This window comes from Heteronotia binoei, chromosome 6 (assembly GCF_032191835.1).
Source record: "Heteronotia binoei isolate CCM8104 ecotype False Entrance Well chromosome 6, APGP_CSIRO_Hbin_v1, whole genome shotgun sequence".
Lineage (NCBI taxonomy): Eukaryota > Metazoa > Chordata > Lepidosauria > Squamata > Gekkonidae > Heteronotia > Heteronotia binoei.
The window spans coordinates 75,765,660-75,783,707 of NC_083228.1; the positions used below are offsets into that span (position 1 = coordinate 75,765,660).

Below are 18,048 nucleotides of genomic sequence, written 5' to 3' on the forward strand. Positions count from 1 at the left end.
GGCAGGGAGGAGATGCCAGAACATAGCCTTGCCTAAGGTGCAAGATAGTCTAGGGCTGGCCCTGTGGATGAGACTACCAAGGAAGATGGGTTGCTATGAAGAGGAAGGCAGTAACAAAACACTTCTGCTCCTAAGGTTGCCAGGTTCTACACAAGAAATATCTGGGGACTTTGGGGGTGGAGCCAGGAGCAAGGTTGTGACAAGCACGATTGAACTCTAAAGGGATTTCTGGCCTTTAAATGCCTTCCCTCCGTTTGGAAATAATGGAGGATGGGGCACCTTCTTTTGGTGCTCATAGAATTGTATTCCCTGGTCCAATCTTTTTGAAACTTGGGGGGTTCTTTGAGAAGAGGCACCAGATGCTATGCTGAAAATGTGGTGCCTCTACCTCAAAAAACAGCCCCTCCAAGCCCCAGATACCCACAGATCGATTCTCCATTTACCCTATGGTCTCCATATATAATGGAGTGTCCACAGACATTTCTCTCCCCCCCCCCACTTTCTGATAACCGTGAAGTGGGGGGACGGCCTCCAAACTGGGGGATCCCTTGCCTCCAACTGGGGATAGGCAATCCTGTCTGCTTCTGTGGATGGGGTTGCCATGAGTCAGTTATGATAACACCTTTTTCTTTTGTGATGCAAAATATGTACCATTAACTACTTATTTCTGTCCTTTACTCATATGGAAAAGGAGGGCTGAAGTACATCATCATTTATAATTTTGCATTGAAGTCCAGGCACAGGCCCCAAAGAAGTTTTCTAAGAAAACTGGTTATGTAATAATAACTGCAAGAAATTCTGCAGATGAGAGTCTTGAGTGCACTGTTAATCTGTGCCCTGTTTGTTGGCTGTCCATGTGAAGTAGGATGCTGGATAGAGATGTACCAGTATTATTTTTGTTATATTCTTATATTATCTTGAGTATATGAAGTTCTTCTTAGTAAATTTGTATACAGCTATGCAGAACAGAAAGGGGCAGCTTGCCTCATGTGGTTGATTTTGGGATACTATTGAGTAATACATTTTGAATTGTCTAGTTTATTATTACCGTATTTTTCGGTCCATTTTTCGGACCATAGGACGCACCTTCCTCCTGGGGGGCGATCCGCTGCCTCTGCCTCCGATCCGGTGCTTCCCCCACGCCTGCCTGCCTGGCTCCATCTTTTTCAGGCAAGCGCTGGGATCGCTCCACGTGGCCTCACCGCAAACCCAGCGCTTCGCAAGCGCCGGCTGCGGAGGGGCCGCGTGCTTCCTCCTTGTCTGTCTGCCTGGCTCCACCTCTGATGCTTAAAGCAAGCGCTGGGATCGCTCCCTCCGCCCTCCGATCCCTTTTACTTCCATCCCTTGAATGAGAACCATAGTTCAGGGAGATGCACAGATTCACAGATCTCCCAGTTCCTCTGTTTTAAGGTTGGAACTACCTGTCAACCAAAAACCTTACCTGACAATGACCTTGCACACTTTCCTGGAACATGAGAAGGGTGCCTCATTGGGGAAGAGCCACAGGTCACCTGTCAGCCGCAACTGGCTCCCAAATAAGTATCACTGGAATATTCACTTGCCTCAGTAGGAGATGTCACTTTCTCCTTCTTCACACAGCAGAGATCTTCAGTTCAGCCGCAATGTCCAGGTATTCCCAAGATGGGCTGGGATCTAATTTCTTGTTGAGAAACTTGCTTTTGATTTCCCTGTGTTTTTGTGCTTCTCTTTCCAGATTTGTCTTCTGTGAGGCATTTCAGCAGCCATGCCCAAAATTACACCACCCTCCTGCTAGAGGATGAGAAGGGAGTTCTTTATGTAGGGGCCAGGGGGGCCATATTTTCCTTAAATTCCACCAACATTGCTGACGGCTCCCATCAGATGGTAAGTGCAACTGCATCTCACTAACATACTAACAGTCCTTGCACAACAGAGGAACCTAGACATATCTTAAAGAGAACCAAATTTTGAGAGGGTGCTGAATTTGTGCTTTCTGAAATTTGGGATCATAGGTCACTGCATCTCAATTCTAGATGAGACTTAGATGTGGAACTCCTGTTGTCTAAAAGTCAGGCAAGGAGAAGAGTTTGTTCATGTAACAGAGAGAGGAGTATGAATCCGTAACATCTGTTCATTTAGGGCCTTTATTCCAGTGTGGTCTCTTTCCTGTGCTCTGTGCAGAATGAGAGGAAACAGATTTGGCCAGGCAAAAATCCTCCATTGTCCATGAAAGGCAGTTTTATTTCCCTCCCACCTTTACTTCTACTCACCCTGGAGCTTTCCTTTAGGCTTTTGCTTGCAACATCCAAGTTCCAATTTTGGTGAAGGGCTTTTAAAAGCTAATGGACCACAAAAATCTGCAGCACTACCCCAGGCTGCACTTTGATAAATCCACTTTTCCTGCAAAAGAAAAACATGAACTTTGAAGAGCCCTTGTGAGCTTCATGGGCTTTGCCTCTTAATGTCACTGCTCAGCCACCATTTCCTTTGTTGGGGCCCCCCAGTGAGTAATGATTCCACTTTTTATTTTGCAGATGGATTGGAAGGCCTCTCCAGAGAAGCAGGCAGAATGCTTGAAAAAGGGCAAGAACAATAAGGTATGTGCAGACGGAGTCTCTGCCGTTTTGCCCCTTTGTCTGTGCTGCTGATCTGTTCATGCCTGTAGTGAACAAATGGCACATTGTAGAATTCCTTTGCAAATCATATTATCCTTTCCTCTTTGCAGACGGAGTGTTATAACCATGTCAGGCTATTGCAGCGGCTGAACACAACCCATCTGTATGTCTGTGGAACATATGCCTTCCACCCCCTCTGCACATACATAGTGAGTAAAAGATGGGGAAAGGTTCACCCTTGTCTGATGGCTCTTTTGTGGCAGTGATACTTATGGAAAGGAGATTGGATCTCAATTGTTTGCTGCCAGAAGCTGGACTTTGCAGGTATCAAGCTACTTGAGATATCACCTGGAGGAACCATTTCTGCATACAAAACTAGTTATGGATATACTTTCTTTATATTGGTATCTGGGGCAATAACTCAGTCCCAGATCCTGGCTCCTGTGTTGGTGGCCCTTGCCAAGAAATGTCATGGTCATCATAAGGATCAGGATTTATACTGCTTGCCAGAAGGAGAGATTACTCTGGGTAGCCCCTTTTCCCCTCCTGTCCTATCCAGTATTTTGTCCTCCAGTGTGGGCTGTTTGTTCTCACACAGCGTTAAACCTTCCCTGATGTTTTAATAGCCTTGCTCTGGGCTATGCTAACATATAAACCCTTTCCATAAAAGGTGTGGGGAGGATTACAGCATGAACATGCCTTCATTTAATCCCTTTAGATCCATGTTTAATGCACTGAGATATATTGCTGTTGTCTGGTGCACTAACAGGAACAATGAATGGATCAGGGAGAAATGAAGCTCAGTAGTTTCTATCTTTTAGCTTAACTTACTTGTGAGAATACCCCATGGACTCAAGCTCCTTGGAGCAAGTATGGGATGCACATGAATAATGAGTATATCAGTTTGCTGGTAGCTACATACATAAGAGAAATTTTGATGTAAGGACCTTTTCAGGTAATGGGCAGTGGAGTTCTGCCATGTTTCTCAGCTAGTGCTTTAGTTACAGAAACATGCTCATTTCTCTGTATTCCAACTGCAGCTTAGTGCAGTACAGTGTCACTGGTTATCACCGGCACATGAATTAAAAAAAAAAGTGTCTGAAGATGTCCTCACCCATAGTGAGCTACAAAGTCTGGCCAGATTGGCAGCTAAGAAACTAGATGTGCTATCAAAGATACATTCACATGGTGCTCCCTTTTGGAGTGCTGCTCTTGATCCTCTTCTCTTCCTCCCTTCTCCTTTGCTTCCTTTTGAGGCATGAAGTTATGATGAGAACTTGACAAGGAATGTTTGGGTATGTGTGTAAATTTGTAGATGTGCCTTTGGCTGGTCACTGTGCTATAAAAAAGAGCCATTGTAAAAAGAGCTTCATAAAATGTTAAAAATTAAAAAGCAAAAAGCCTTGGATGAGGGAAAAAGTCTTTTCAGTAACGGTGCCTATAGACTACAATCTGCTGTCTTTGTACCTGAAACCTTGTTTGTGTAGGAACACTAGGGTTGCTAAGTCCAGTTCAAGAAATATCTGGGGACTTTGGGGGTGGAGCCAGGATGTGACAAGCATAACTGATCTCCAAGAGAGTTCTGGCCATCACATTAAAAGGGACAGCACGCCTTTTAAAATGCCATCCTTCCATAGGAAATAATGAAGGATAGGGGCACCTTCTTTGGGGGCTTATAGATTTGAACCCCCTGGTCCAATCATTTTGAAACTTGGGGGGTATATTGGGGAGAGGCACTGGATATTATACTGAAAATTTGGTGCCTCTATCTCAAAAAACAGCCCCCCCGAGCCCCTGATACCTCCAGATCAATACCCCATTATACCCTATGAGAATCGATCTCCACATAGGGAATAATGCAGTGCCCAGCAGACATTTCCCTCCCCCCCCCTTTTCTGGTGACTCTGAAGCGAGGGATTGGCATCTCTACTCACAAGTTGCTGCCAACTTCTTCAAAGTAACACAGACACACCATCCCAAGAGGAAGCCTTTCCAATTGGAGACTGAAGCCTCAGGAGGTGGAAATTCACATGGTGGCTGTGGGGGCAGGGATTCCCCCTGCCGGCCAGCTGACTGGGGGCGGGAAGGAGCCTGGGAAAGCGGAAGAACCCCTGCTGGGACCTGAGGATTGGCAAGTCTAAGGAACACCTTATTCTGGAGATCCAGGGCACTGAACTCTCTCCCCTGCTCTGTTATCAGTGCTGCCTGTGACTAATTTGAACTTTTCCCTCTTCCATTCAGTAGTGCTTCTTGCATCGTATGCTCAGAATAAACATGCCAAAGTAAAGGTGCCAACTCTAATAGCTGCTAGGGCTGCCAACCGCCTGGAGAAAAAAACTTCAGCTGCATGTTTCAAAATCCACACATTAAGCCTCTATTAAAGGAACAGGACATTTTTCTCGAAGCCAGTTTGCCACCCACACAGGCCTTTCCAGGACTCCAGCACAGTCTGGATAAAAGACAGACTATGCAGCCACTTAACTTCCTTCCAGAGTTTAATTTTTATTTATGTGTTGGTTTTTATCCCATGCTGACCACCGTAAGAGTGGCCCAGGTAGCCTACTCACCCCAAAGCATGAAAAAGACCATTAAAATGCAATAAGCACATTAAAAAAATTCTTTTAAACAACAGCTTACCTGCTTTTAATTAGATTTGGAAAACAAGACTTCACTGGAAAGTCTGTGGTGTTAGGCTCAGGCACGTTTCCTTGGATATTGCATTCCACAGAACAAAGGGACCCAGGGCAAGTTCTGTTGCACTCCTCAGCTATTCTTACTTTCTGCATGAGAAGTGGCTTCAACAGACACTATCCAGTCAACTTCAGGACTAGCTAGGCTCACACACAGGAACAGCCACAACCTGTGAAGCAAAGAACTTGAAATGAGATACAATCACTGACAGACACTCTATTGGCCCATTGAGTTACCTACAATTATCACCTGACTTGTCTGGATTACCCCATCATTGGGATAATGTAGGCATTGCAAACACCAGCCTACCAGAGCAATACCTGGAGATGAGAAGAAGCAAGAAGTGCTTTATAATCCAGATCTGTTCTGGGTTTAGTTCAGTGCAGTCTCTTCTCTTAGAGTCTGATCAACATAATATTTAGAGAAAGATGTAAGATCTCTGCAAGTGTGTGGATAACAGTTCTGGCAAAGGGTCTTCCTCATGCTTTAATGTAAAGCTGGTAAAGTTCATTGCTGCAGGATAAGGTTGGCACATCTGCCAAAGGATGATTGAACATCAATCTGAAAACCAAGAATTAGTTCTTCTAAAGTAATCTCAGTCATAGTTTCAGGAAGAAAGAATTCAAAACTAATTTTCTCACGAAGTCCATCACATTTACAGAGAGTGAGAGTTCTTCCTGTTTCTTGAATGAAGTATCAGCTCATGTTCCTCTTGGGCATAGAATTTGGAGATCGATGGGGTAATCAAATTTGGCAGCTTCTGTACTTAGCATTCAACTTCTAGATCAATCTTCTTGCCTAGAGTACTTCCCTTTACAAGTTCATTTATGGAAGGTGTCAAAGTCCCACAAACACTTTGACTCCTTGTTGCAGTGCTTGTAAACATGTTCTTCCTGAATGTGTGTGATTGGGAAGGAGCAAGAGAGATATTTTATAAAACAGAGAGCCAAGGACTGCTTCTACACAAGGGCCTCTTTGCTCTTCTGTAATCAACTGGAAGCAAAATTATAGTTGTGGTTCCACCCTGTGCTTTATAGAGAACTCCATCCCATTAAAATCCCTCAATACCTGTTCCCGCATAAGTAGAGCCTATGTTTACTCATCTGGTGCATTGCAGTTAAACTCCTGGCCACAGGCAGTTTTGCAAACAATCCCTTATTGTTATCTCATGCCCTGTATAGATAATCTACTATTGGTTGAAATAAAGAATTGATTCCAGGAAAAGCTCTAGCAGTGGAGCTTTCCTGGTGGCTGCCAGGTGCCTTTTCCAGGTGTGCAGTGTCACCATTCTGCAAACAACAGCAATGCAGCTCCCTCCCTCCTTCCTTCTCTCCCAGGGCCAGATGTACTTCTCCAGCTGAAGCTGACTCCTTTCAAACTCCTGCATGCTTGCCTCTCTTTTGGTATGTGTCCCTGTCCTTGTTTTTCTCCCTGAAGGCCAAGAGTGAGCAAGCGAGGGAGAGGTAAGAAGTAGGCAGTGAGGGTTTCTGTGGCAGTAGGTGGGTGGGGCTGGGCAGCTGGAGCTATATGTGTAGCTACTAGGGTTCCACTGTCACAGACAACTTGAATAAGGGAAGAAGACTGGTTGCACAATTTCCAAAGAGAAGTGGAAATTATAAACAAGGAGACACAGCTCTCATAGTCGACACACCATTACCTTGGATATCTGACAGTGGAGCTTCCACAACAATGGCCTACTCACAGTCATACAATTTTGGGGTAAAGACAACATCAAGGTAGATGGTAAGTACATAAAGAAATACTACCATCACAGCAGTAGTGGAGGTATCAGGAAGAATTTCCTCCTCCCTTGGAGACAACGCCTCCTATACGTATTCCTACCTCTTAAGAACATAAGAGCATAAGAGAGGCCATGTTGGATCAGGCCAGTGGCCCATCCAGTCCAACACTCTGTGTCACACAGTGGCCAAATACACACACACACACACACACACACACACACACACTGTGGCTAATAGCCAGTGATGACTTCTGCTCCATATTTTTATTTAACCCCCTCTTGAAGCTGGCTATGCTTATAGCCGCCGCCACCTCCTGTGGCAGTGAATTCCACATGTTAATCACCCTTTGGGTGAAGAAGTACTTCCTTCTATCCGTTTTAACCTGACTGCTCAGCAATTTCATTGAATGCCCATGAGTTCTTATATTGTGAGAAAGGGAGAAAAGTACTTCTTTCTCTACTTTCTCCATCCCATGTATAAACTTGTAAACCTTTATCATGTCACCCCGCAGTCAACGTTTCTCCAAGCTAAAGAGCCCCAAGCGTTTCAACCTTTCTTCATAGGGAAAGTGTTCCAACCCTTTAATCATTCTAGTTGCCCTTTTCTGGACTTTTTCCAATGCTATAATATCCTTTTTGAGGTGCGGTGACCAGAATTGTACACAGTATTCCAAATGAGACCGCACCATCGATTTATACAGGGACATTATGATACTGGCTGATTTGTTTTCAGTTCCCTTCCTAATAATTCCCAGCATGGTGTTAACCTTTTTTATTGCAATCGCACAGTGTCTTGACATTTTAAGTGAGTTATCTACCATGACCCCAAGATCTCTCTCTTGGTCAGTCTCTGCCAGTTCACACCCCATCAACTTGTATTTGTAGCTGGGATTCTTGGCCCCAATGTGGATTACTTTGCACTTGGCCACATTGAACCTCATTTGCCACGTTGACACCCACTCACCCAGCCTCAACTGATCCCTTTGGAGTGCCTCACAATCCTCTCTGGTTCTCACCACCCTGAACAATTTAGTGTCATCTGCAAACTTGGCCACTTCACTGCTTATTCCCAACTCTAAATCATTTATGAACAAGTTAAAGAGCATGGGAACCAGTACTGAGCCCTGCGGCACCCCACTGCTTACCGTCCTCCACTGCGAAGACTGCCCATTTATACTCAGTCTCTGCTTCCTATTAATTAGCCAATTTTTGATCCACAAGAGAACCTGTCCTTTTACTCCATGACTCTCGAGCTTACTAAAGGAGCCTTTGATGAGGAACTTTATCAAAAGCTTTCTGGAAGTCAAGGTAAACAGCATCTATTGGGTCTCCTTTGTCCATATGTTTGTTCACCCCCTCAAAAAAAATGTAACAGGTTAGTGAGGCAAGATCTTCCTTTACAGAACCCATGTTGAGTCTTCCTCAATAACTCATGTTCATCAATGTGCCTACTCATTCTGTCCTTGATAATGGTTTCTACCAACTTTCCCAGTATTGAAGTCAAACTGTCTGGCCTGTAATTTCCCGGATCTCCTCTGGAACCTTTTTTAAAGATGGGGGTGACATTTGCTACCTTCCAGTCCTCAGGAACGGAGGCAGATTTCAATGAAAGATTACATATTTTTGTCAGGAGATCCACAAGTTCAACTTTGAGTTCTTTCAGAACTCTTGTATGTATGCCATCCTCCTCTCTTGTCACCTCAATCTGACTCAGGTCTTTCAACACCCCTTCCAAAATAAGTGGTTCTGAAGCAGGCAAACACTTCTCATCTTCCACAGTGAAGACGGAGGCAAAAAATGCATTCAGCTTCTCAGCCATTTCCCTATCCTCCTTCAGTAATCCTTTTACCCCTTGGTCATCCAAGGGCCCCACTGCCTCCCTGGCTGGTTTCCTGCTTCTAATATACTTGAAAAAATTTTTATTGTTGGTCTTTATGTTTTTTGCAATATGTTCCTCATAGTCCCTTTTTGCCTGCCTGATCACAGTCTTGCATTTGATTTGCCACAGCCTGTGTTCCCTTTTATTAATCTCACTTGGACTAGCTTTCCACCACTTAAAGGAGTCCTTCTTACCTTTTACAGCTTCCATTACTATGTTTGTTAACCATGCAGGCCTTTTCTTATACCTGTTTGTGCCTTTCCTAACTTGTGGTATATATTTTATCTGGGCTTCTAGGATTGTAGTTTTAAATAGCCTCCAAGCTTCCCCAAGGGTTTTGACTGTGTTTACCTTTCCTTTCAGTTTCCTCTTCACATGCCTCCTCATCTCAGAGAATTTACCCCTTTTAAAGTTAAACGTGGTTGTGCTGGTCTTTTGGGGCAACTCTTTATTTATACAAATGGTGAAATTAATAATGTTATGGTCACTGCTCTCAAGTGGTGCGATCACTTTTACATCTCTCACCAAGTCTTGGGCATTACTTAGGACCAAATCCAGGATCGCCCCAGCCCTGGTAAGTTTTGAGACCATCTGCTCCATAGCACAGTCATTGAGAGCATCCAGAAACTCAATCTCTTTCTCTCGACCTGAACACATATTGACCCAGTCAATCTGTGGGTAGTTAAAATCACCTATTACAACACAGGTTTTACATTTAGCTACTATCATTAATCCTTGCATCATATTATAATCTTCCTCTATCTTTTGATTTGGTGGGCAATAACAAACTCCCATAGTTAAATTTCCTTTTGGGCCCTCTATTTCAACCCAAAGCATTTCTAGAAGGGAATCTAATTCTCTGACCTCAGTCTTACTGGACTGTATACCCTCTCTGACATACAAAGCCACCCCACCTCCAACCCTTCACCCCCTATCCTTCCGATACAACTTATATCCAGGAATCACCGTGTCCCACTGATTCTCCTCATTTCACCAAGTTTCTGAAATTCCCACAATGTCTATGTTTTCTCCCAACACTAAACATTCCAACTCACCAATTTTACTTTGAACACTTCTAGCATTTGTATACAAACATCTATAATTTCCCAGGCAAGCTAGGCTCGCAACCTTCCTCCTGCCCCCTTGAGACTTTGGCAGACAGTCCATACTGTTTGTCTCCATCTCAGTGGACAACTCTGATCCATTACCCGGTAGAAAAGTAACAGCTAACCCTTCATCTCTTTGAGATGAGTCCTCCCGAACCAGAGACATTTCATCTCCTGTCGGCTTTTCCCCAAGATTTAGTTTAAGAACTGCTCTGACACCTTTTTGATTTTAAGCGCCAGCAGCCTGGTTCCATCTGGGGATAAGTGGAGACCGTCTCTTTTGTACAGTTCCCGCTTGTTCCAGAAAGCATCCCAGTGCCTAACAAACTTAAACCCTTCCTCCCTACGCCATCGTCTCATCCACACATTGAGACTTCAAATTTGTGCCTGTCTCTCCACCCCTGCACGTGGAACAGGTAGCACTTCTGAGAAGGCAACCTTGGAGGTCCTGGCCTTAAGACTCCTGCCTAGCAGCCTAAATTTTTTCTCCAGGACCTCATGACTGCATTCGTTCCCTAAGGACCAGAAGCTCCTTGCATCGAGCACACACCCAAAACTTCTGTCCTGTGGGCAGATAGTCATACATGTGACACTCAGTGCAAAACATTGGAAAAACCCCCACCCTCCTGCTGGCATTCTACCTTCATGAGAGCTTTTTTCAAAAATATACAGTTCCCTTTTAAATCCTGTTTGTTTATGTGGCTCTCCTTCTGGAGGGTCTACTTACTTTATTGGGAACACAAGGAATCTGGGTTCCTGGTCCTTACAGAGCCCCCAGGCTAAGAGCCACAAGCCAAGAGCTTTTTAGCTCTCGCCCTTCGACTTGCGCCAAAAGCTCGCGTCTCTGGTAAGGGGTAGCTTAATAATGCAAAGAGGGTGGAGAACACAGCCACTCCTAATCAATCAGCAACAATCACCTTCACCCCACTCAAACCAAACAAACAGCAGTTCCCCAACAACCACAAACTCAGAATTTTCAGCAGTCATACAAACTCAGAAATTTTCAGCAACTTCCCCAGCTGCTTAGAAAGCCAAACCTCACTCTTGTAGCACTTATTGTCTGCTCCCTCTCAGAGCTTCTTTGCTCTCTCTCAGAGCTCTCTTCTCCCGGTCTCTCATATATCCTTATATATTGTACAGAATTTTGCTAAAAAAAAAAAACATCCTGTGTTCTGATAGCTGCATGGTGGCCAAAGCAGCCATGTTTCACCTATCTTTTACAATTGCTCAAAGGCCAATACCTCCACTGTGCAGTGACTGTCTGCCCAGAGCAACAGGAACGTTCTCCATTGTAGTACTGTCATACTGAATTGGATAGTGGGCAAATCCATCCCTAGCTATTTTTCTTCCACCAACCAGTTTAGAAAGTCCCCCTCAACTCCCTTAAGTTGTCAACCAGAAAATCTGGTCCAGCAAAGTGGAGACACTTCTGTACATAATACACTCAGCAATGTTTTCCCTCAGACATACCACTTGTGTCAATGGTACTGGTATACATTCTACACCCACAATCCTTGCAGCTCACTATCTCTTCTCTACAAAATCACCTAGTGGAAATCACTGTCCACTTTGTTCAAGTTCACAGTCAGTAAATGTTTTCCAACTTTGTGGTCAAAGAGTTTCTAAAGGGACTTGTGTGGTTGCACCCCCTATTTTGACCCCCACTCCCTTTTTCATGGATTCTGTTGTCTGTGATTGTTTCAAAATCACTAGGGAATCTGCTGGAACTTACGGTGACATGTGTGATTGTGTGATCTTTGACTTCTTTCATTTAAGACTACTTTCTTAGTAACCATTGTGTCTACAAAATGGACCTGGTAATCTTTGTGCTCTAAGACTTGACCCTACATATATTTCTATCAGAATAAGACAGTACTGCATCCTGACACCACTATTCTGCAAAAAAGATTTCTGAATTCTGCTTCTCTTTGAAAATCATGCAACCCATCTTCTTTCTTTATCCCTTTTTATTTTAAGCTGAAGTGTTTTCTTTATAATGCTGAATCTCACCACATTCACAAAGCCCTGTGAGTTCATTCCGCTCTTTACGTCAAATATCCTGTTCCTGCTCTCAGTACCTGCTGCTTTCATTTGAGTGCCTTCCAATTCATTAGCCTCCAGCTGGAAACTAGTTGTTTGAAAAAGAGACCAGAGTTTATGACTGATCTATGGATTCATTGAACAGCACCAAAAAGGTACAATTTGTTATCCAGCAGGAGGCTGTGCTACTGTCTGGCGTAGTAATATCTCTGGCTACAACCCTATTTAAGGTTACTTGGGAGGAAGTCCCATTGATCTTAGTGGTAGTTATGCCTTGAATGAATGTGGAGAAGAGTGGGCTGTTTGTCTGGCTTTCTTTATAGGCAATGGGAGTTGATAAGTTAGTCTTACAATTGTTAAAGAAAGTCGAAATGAGTTGAAACATTTCCGTAAGGCTGGAATAAAACTAAACTCATTCCAATCAGTGTCTGCTTTTCATTTCAGATTTATCCTTTTCCCTGACCTCAGTTTAAACAAGGTGAAAAATAATCAAGTATAAAAAAATACAAAACAAAAAGAAGTTAGTTGTCTTCTCAGTGGGCCTAGAATACTCCATTGGCAACTGAAATGATTTAGGGATAACATATAATTTGCGTGCTTTATTCTGGCATTTTTATGTGTAACTGGTGCACTGGTGTTTTTATGGGTAACTGCACCAATCATTTGCAGTCCACACATTCAAGATGGTTCTTCCCTAGATCACAATGGCTGGTACAGCTACGGTTTGCTAAATCAGTGACAACTTCCACAATAGGAAATGTCTCTTATTTGAGATGTTTCCAGATACACTTCTGTACTTTTAAGGTGTTTCTAGATATACTTTTGTACTTCTGTGACTGTAGGAAGTAAGGCTTGGAAGCACCCTTGTTGTTGGGATGGAAAGGAAAGAAGGATGCTGCATTGGGAATAGCAGCAACTGCACCATTGGAAAGGAAAGGGGATTGAGGAAGACTCATTCATTGACCAGTTAGGCTTCTAATCTGAGCCTTCTCTGTCTTCACGTGATATTTTTAAAAATGGAAACTGCAATATATGTGACTCTGTTGGGGCCAACAAATTCTCACTAGACCTCCATATTTTACCATATGCATTGTGAGAGCTGATGTGCAGGTTTATAGATAACTGTAGTGCTGTGCATGGAGCAGGAACTGTGCTCAGCCATGATGTTTTCTGGTTGGCCATAGGTGCCTATTGCTTAGCCTTATCTGCTTCTTATGGTTGATGTGAGAGTAATAGTATAAGAAGAGAAAAAAGGGCACAATATCAGTTTTCAGAGCATGAGTTATATGCTGGTTCAAATCTCAGCTTACCCATGAACTCACAGGGCAAGCTGTTGTTCTCTCAGCCTTCTAGCTGCAAAGTGTGAATAATAATTCGGACAAACCTTAAATGGCTATTAAGCTGAAGCAGTAGGAAAAGCAATATGTAGTTTACTAAACCAGTGATTTTTTTTAAATCAACCAAACTTTATTAAAAGAATAAATACCAAAATATACATATATTTCTTCATATACCAAAGTACAAAGTGCATATCAAAAATCTCAAACAAAATGAATATTATAAATTCTGGTGACCATATAAATAGTGCTGGGTGCACTCATAAAAATACAAAGAGACAAACAAACACAACAAGAAAGAGAAAGAGGAAGAAAGAAAGAAAGAAAGAAAGAAAGAAAGAAAGAAAGAAAGAAAGAAAGAAAGAAAGAAAGAAAGAAAGGAAGGTTAAGGAGAGAGGGGAATAGGAATGAAATGGCAGGGGATATCAGTGCAATGCTAGTAGAGAAAGATAGTCCGTAAATGGTATCAAACCACATTGAACTGGAGAGCCCATATTCCATGAAAGGAAAGGTTCCCATTTGTGGGGGGGAAAAGAATGGGCTCAAGAGGTGTCAGAAACAAGTTTATTGTCAGTTATTTCATCTAGCAAACAATATTCCCACAGCTTAAATAGCAACATTTTTAGACCAATGACACTGATGTATTGTCGGAATAACCTTGGAATGGCAGGCCTTCTGCCATAAGGACTCATTTGTGTTGGTCTGGGGATGCTGTTCCTAGTTGACCACAATGGAGGGAACAATTAGTTCTGGAGATAATTTCTGCTCTACATGGAAGCCGTAGCAGTGGTAGAGCTCATGTCCAGTGTGGGAAACTGGGAGTCCTTCCCTACCACAAAAAAGCTCCATTGGGAAGTAACCTCTAAACTGAACCTGGTGATCCCCCTTCCTTGTCCCCGTCTGAAAGCTCCACACAGGGACACTTGATCTCCAGGGCTGTCAGGAGGATTCAGGCAAGCTTTGGGGTCCTCCATCTTGAGAGTGATCTGTCTTTGCTCTTTCCATTCTCTAGGATACTGACAAGTTGATGCCACCATCAGTCTTTGAGGAAGGGAAGGAAAAATGTCCCTATGACCCTAGCCATGGCTACACAGGTCTGATTGTGGGTATGTACTTTCTCCCCCTTGTTTTCTCATTTCCTTTGGGTTTACCAGAGTGGGTAGGGCACAGAGTTTGGTGTGAGTGGGTGTAGGGACACGCATTAAAGTTCATCTGAGGCTCCTGATACATCTCTCTCCCCCTCCCCATCAGCCACTTCCATCTAGCACTTAATTTTGGAGGCTAGAGCAATGGCAGTCTCCCTTTCCACAAAGCACTCAGGTCTTGCTATCTGTGGGTGCATTCACACTAAACTAACAAATGCGTTTTACATTCAGATTCTTGCTATTCTTATACAGTAAAAATCTGGATGTAAAACACATTAGTTAGTGTAGTGTGAATGCACCGTGTGTGGCACAGCTGGTTCTCTCTATCCAGGCATGGGTAGAATCCCAAACCAGTCAGATGTTGCAGAGTAAAAAATGTCAGGGAAGTTCTGGGTAATGCTTTGGTTATTCTTCCTGAGATCCCCTGACTGTGTGCAGAAACTATCATGCATTGGCACCCAGTTGTATATAATCTCAAGAGTATGTGTTTTTCTATGTGGCTGTTATCAGAGGAGGCTCTTTCTGATTAGAGCAGGTGCAGAAGGATTGGTTTACCAAGGAAGGAAGCTTTCCACCTAGGCTCAGGGAGAGGGATATTATTCAGTGAGCAAAGCCAGTCAGCAAATCATCCTTTCCTAACCTTACCTCATTCGCTGCATTGTTTCCCAGATGGCAGTTTATATACAGCAACACGCTATGAATTCCGCAGCCAACCAGACATCCGACGCAGCTTGTACCAGCGAGTTCTAAAGACAGAGGAATCCCCTTTGCACTGGTTGAATGGTAGGCTCTGTGTCCCTGTTGTTTGCCCCTAGCAGATGAAGAGGCCTGTTAAGTTGCTCTCATCTAAGTCCATAGTCACAAATGGAGGGTGGGGCGCTTGAGGGGGGAATGACTGTAAGGCAGATATCAAAATATAAGTCTAATGTGCTTTAAATTACATAATATATAGTTAAAATTGGATTGTATTTGAAGCACACGGTGCCCAAGCACACCCTAGTTTCTAAGGTGATCTCTGACTGATATTCCATTCACAATAGGGAGATTATATCTGTACAATGCTGTACTACTTGACTAAATAATTTTTGTACTTCCCAGCATAAAACCATATCCTCATTAGTGGTAGTAATCATGTTTTGTCCAGGCTATCAGTTTTGGGGGAAAGAAGGAGGGACATTAATGGGTTTAGGCCTGCCTGACGATTACGCCTCTTCAAACTTTTAGCTTTTATCTCAGATTTTGAGGGAGATTAAGTTAGTGGTTTTTTAAATTGGTGAATAGCAGGCATTCTGCACATGTTCAGAATGTAAATTGCAGCAAGGCAGATTGCATGCACTGATGGCATCAGGCTGAGTGAGGCTGGGCATTCTCTTCCTGCCATCCTTCCACGACTGCTGATTCCCAAGGCAGATTCCCTGCTGCTGAGGAGCTAGCCCCCAAAGAGTATAAACACAGTCAGGGTTTTTTTGCTCTCTACTCTCACTTGTCATTGCTGACATTTAAAAAGTCAAGGGGAAAAATACAAAAGAAGGAAAAGAAACAAAAGACCACGGAGAGGGCAGATGGAATGAACTGAGTCAGAAAGAGGTTAATCAGCTCTGCAAAAGAGTCCTTGTGCTATCTTTTGGCCCTTCCTCCTACTTTGCTGCCAAGTAATTAGATGAAACAGAGATTGCATATATTCCTTTCTGTCTCAGAAAGGACAAAGACAAGAGCTGGAAATTCAGAGGGGGGGCTTGGCGTATTACTAAGGGAGCATGGCCCCCATGTGCCCCATCTCTAAAGCCATGCAGTACAGCTTCTGTGTGAGTGATCTGTTTCAAGGACTCTGCTGTCTGATGCTTTTGTTGTCTTTGGTTTATACAGATGCTGAGTTTGTGGCTTCCGTGCTGGTCAGGGAGAGCATGAGCAGCCTGGTGGGGGATGATGACAAGATCTACTACTTCTTCACAGAGCGAGCAGGAGAAGAAAGCCCCTCTATCTTTGACAAGAACCAGCTGCCCAGGGTTGCCAGGGTGGCCCAAGTTTGTAAGGTAAAGAACTGTGAAGGCTTGGGGCTGGTGAAGGGGCATGACATGCTTAGGAACTGGAAACATTTTCCCTGCTCTGGCATCAAGGCTTTTTTACAACTTGCATCCTCACCAACCCCAAGAGAGGCTGGAGGGACAGGAGCTCACTCAAGAATGTTATGTCAGTTGCGAATGGGTTAGGAGGACATGAAGGCATTGCCCTGACCAAAGTCATTCAGATTCCAACAAGTCTTTGTGCTCTATGGTCTGTGCAGCGATGATCCCCAGATCTTCTGCTCTTGCTTTATGGGGATCAAGGTGCCAAATGTGCTTTAATTGGAATGAGCAGAGACCTTACCTTTAATGGGATTCTGACTACAGCTCCCTGAGGGGAGGGTCCAGTGCCACAGAGCAGCCTGAAAGCAGAGTTGGTGGCATTTGTACTGACATGGATCATTTGATGGGATGCTGCTGAGCCCTGAACCTTAGCTCAGCCATGCTGTTCCTGGTGTTTTGTTCCAGTTCCCTGTAGCCTGCTGCCAGCTTGTTTTTGCACTGGTTCTAGACTACAAAAACAAGGACTTTGAGAGCTTGTTCACAAATTACATTTGTGGGGGAAATATCCACTGTTATCCCTAATAGCCCATCGCTTCACTTTTGATGCCCCATTGCATTTTTGGAAACATTTCTGATGCTGTGTTTTGCAGTGTTCATGACTGAACCCTACTCATTGTTAACCATTTAGCTCAATAAACTGCCATAAATCCTGGTGGGTGGATGAAAAAGAACCAACTGGTATCTCAATACCTACAGGAGCTAGCATAGCAGAAAAAATGTTGACTCATAACCATGTTTGCCTAGAAATAAGCTTTACTCAGTTCAAGAGAACTTATGCCCTAGTAGGTCTGTGTAGGATTGCAGTCCTAGGCTTAGATCCCTGCTGAGTCATGAAGGTTACAGACCAGAAAGTCACTGCTCGGACAACTATGAACAGATCTGCCCAGCATTTGCAAAGTCTGGATGTGTTCTGCCTCCCCCACCCATGCCAATTTGGATCAAGGTTGAGAGGGAGAGAGGCCAGAAGAGGATTAGCCCTTCAGAACAATGTGGTTCCACTGATCAAAACTGACCTGCTTCCTTGCCTTGATGGTGGTGATGGTAATTTCATCTAGATTGACCCTTAGCCTAGCCTAGCCTACCTGTTGTGAAAATAATGTCAGATAGCTCCATGTGAGCTCATTTGAGGAAAACTAATGTGATAATGAAGAACCACAACAGGCTACAGAATGCTTCAAGGACAAACTCTGTGTCTCTTCTGCCTGTGATGTCAGAGCAGGAATAGTTCAGAGGGAGATGAGATAGGCTTCTGGCTGTGCTGGTGGCAAGGTGCCCTTGCCCCCTGAATAAGCCATATCACTCCTGTAATTGCAACAGTCAGCATGGAAGTTTTTCCTCAAAAACCTTTGTGCACAGCAAGGATTGTCAAAGCTCAAAGCAGAAGTCTCT

At 43.8% G+C, this 18,048-nt stretch overlaps 1 protein-coding gene across 2 annotated transcripts in view; it reads left to right on the plus strand.

Annotated features, from left to right (window-relative positions):
* The window catches only part of SEMA4G (semaphorin 4G), a 155,810-nt gene that overhangs the window by 121,679 nt on the left and 16,083 nt on the right, over positions 1-18,048 (plus strand). For both annotated transcript variants that reach the window (XM_060241779.1, XM_060241780.1), the window contains 6 exons: positions 1,715-1,863; positions 2,514-2,576; positions 2,705-2,803; positions 14,401-14,494; positions 15,203-15,316; positions 16,400-16,566. In XM_060241779.1, the coding sequence (XP_060097762.1) occupies positions 1,715-1,863; positions 2,514-2,576; positions 2,705-2,803; positions 14,401-14,494; positions 15,203-15,316; positions 16,400-16,566 (686 nt within the window). The remainder of the gene's footprint in view (positions 1-1,714; positions 1,864-2,513; positions 2,577-2,704; positions 2,804-14,400; positions 14,495-15,202; positions 15,317-16,399; positions 16,567-18,048) is intronic.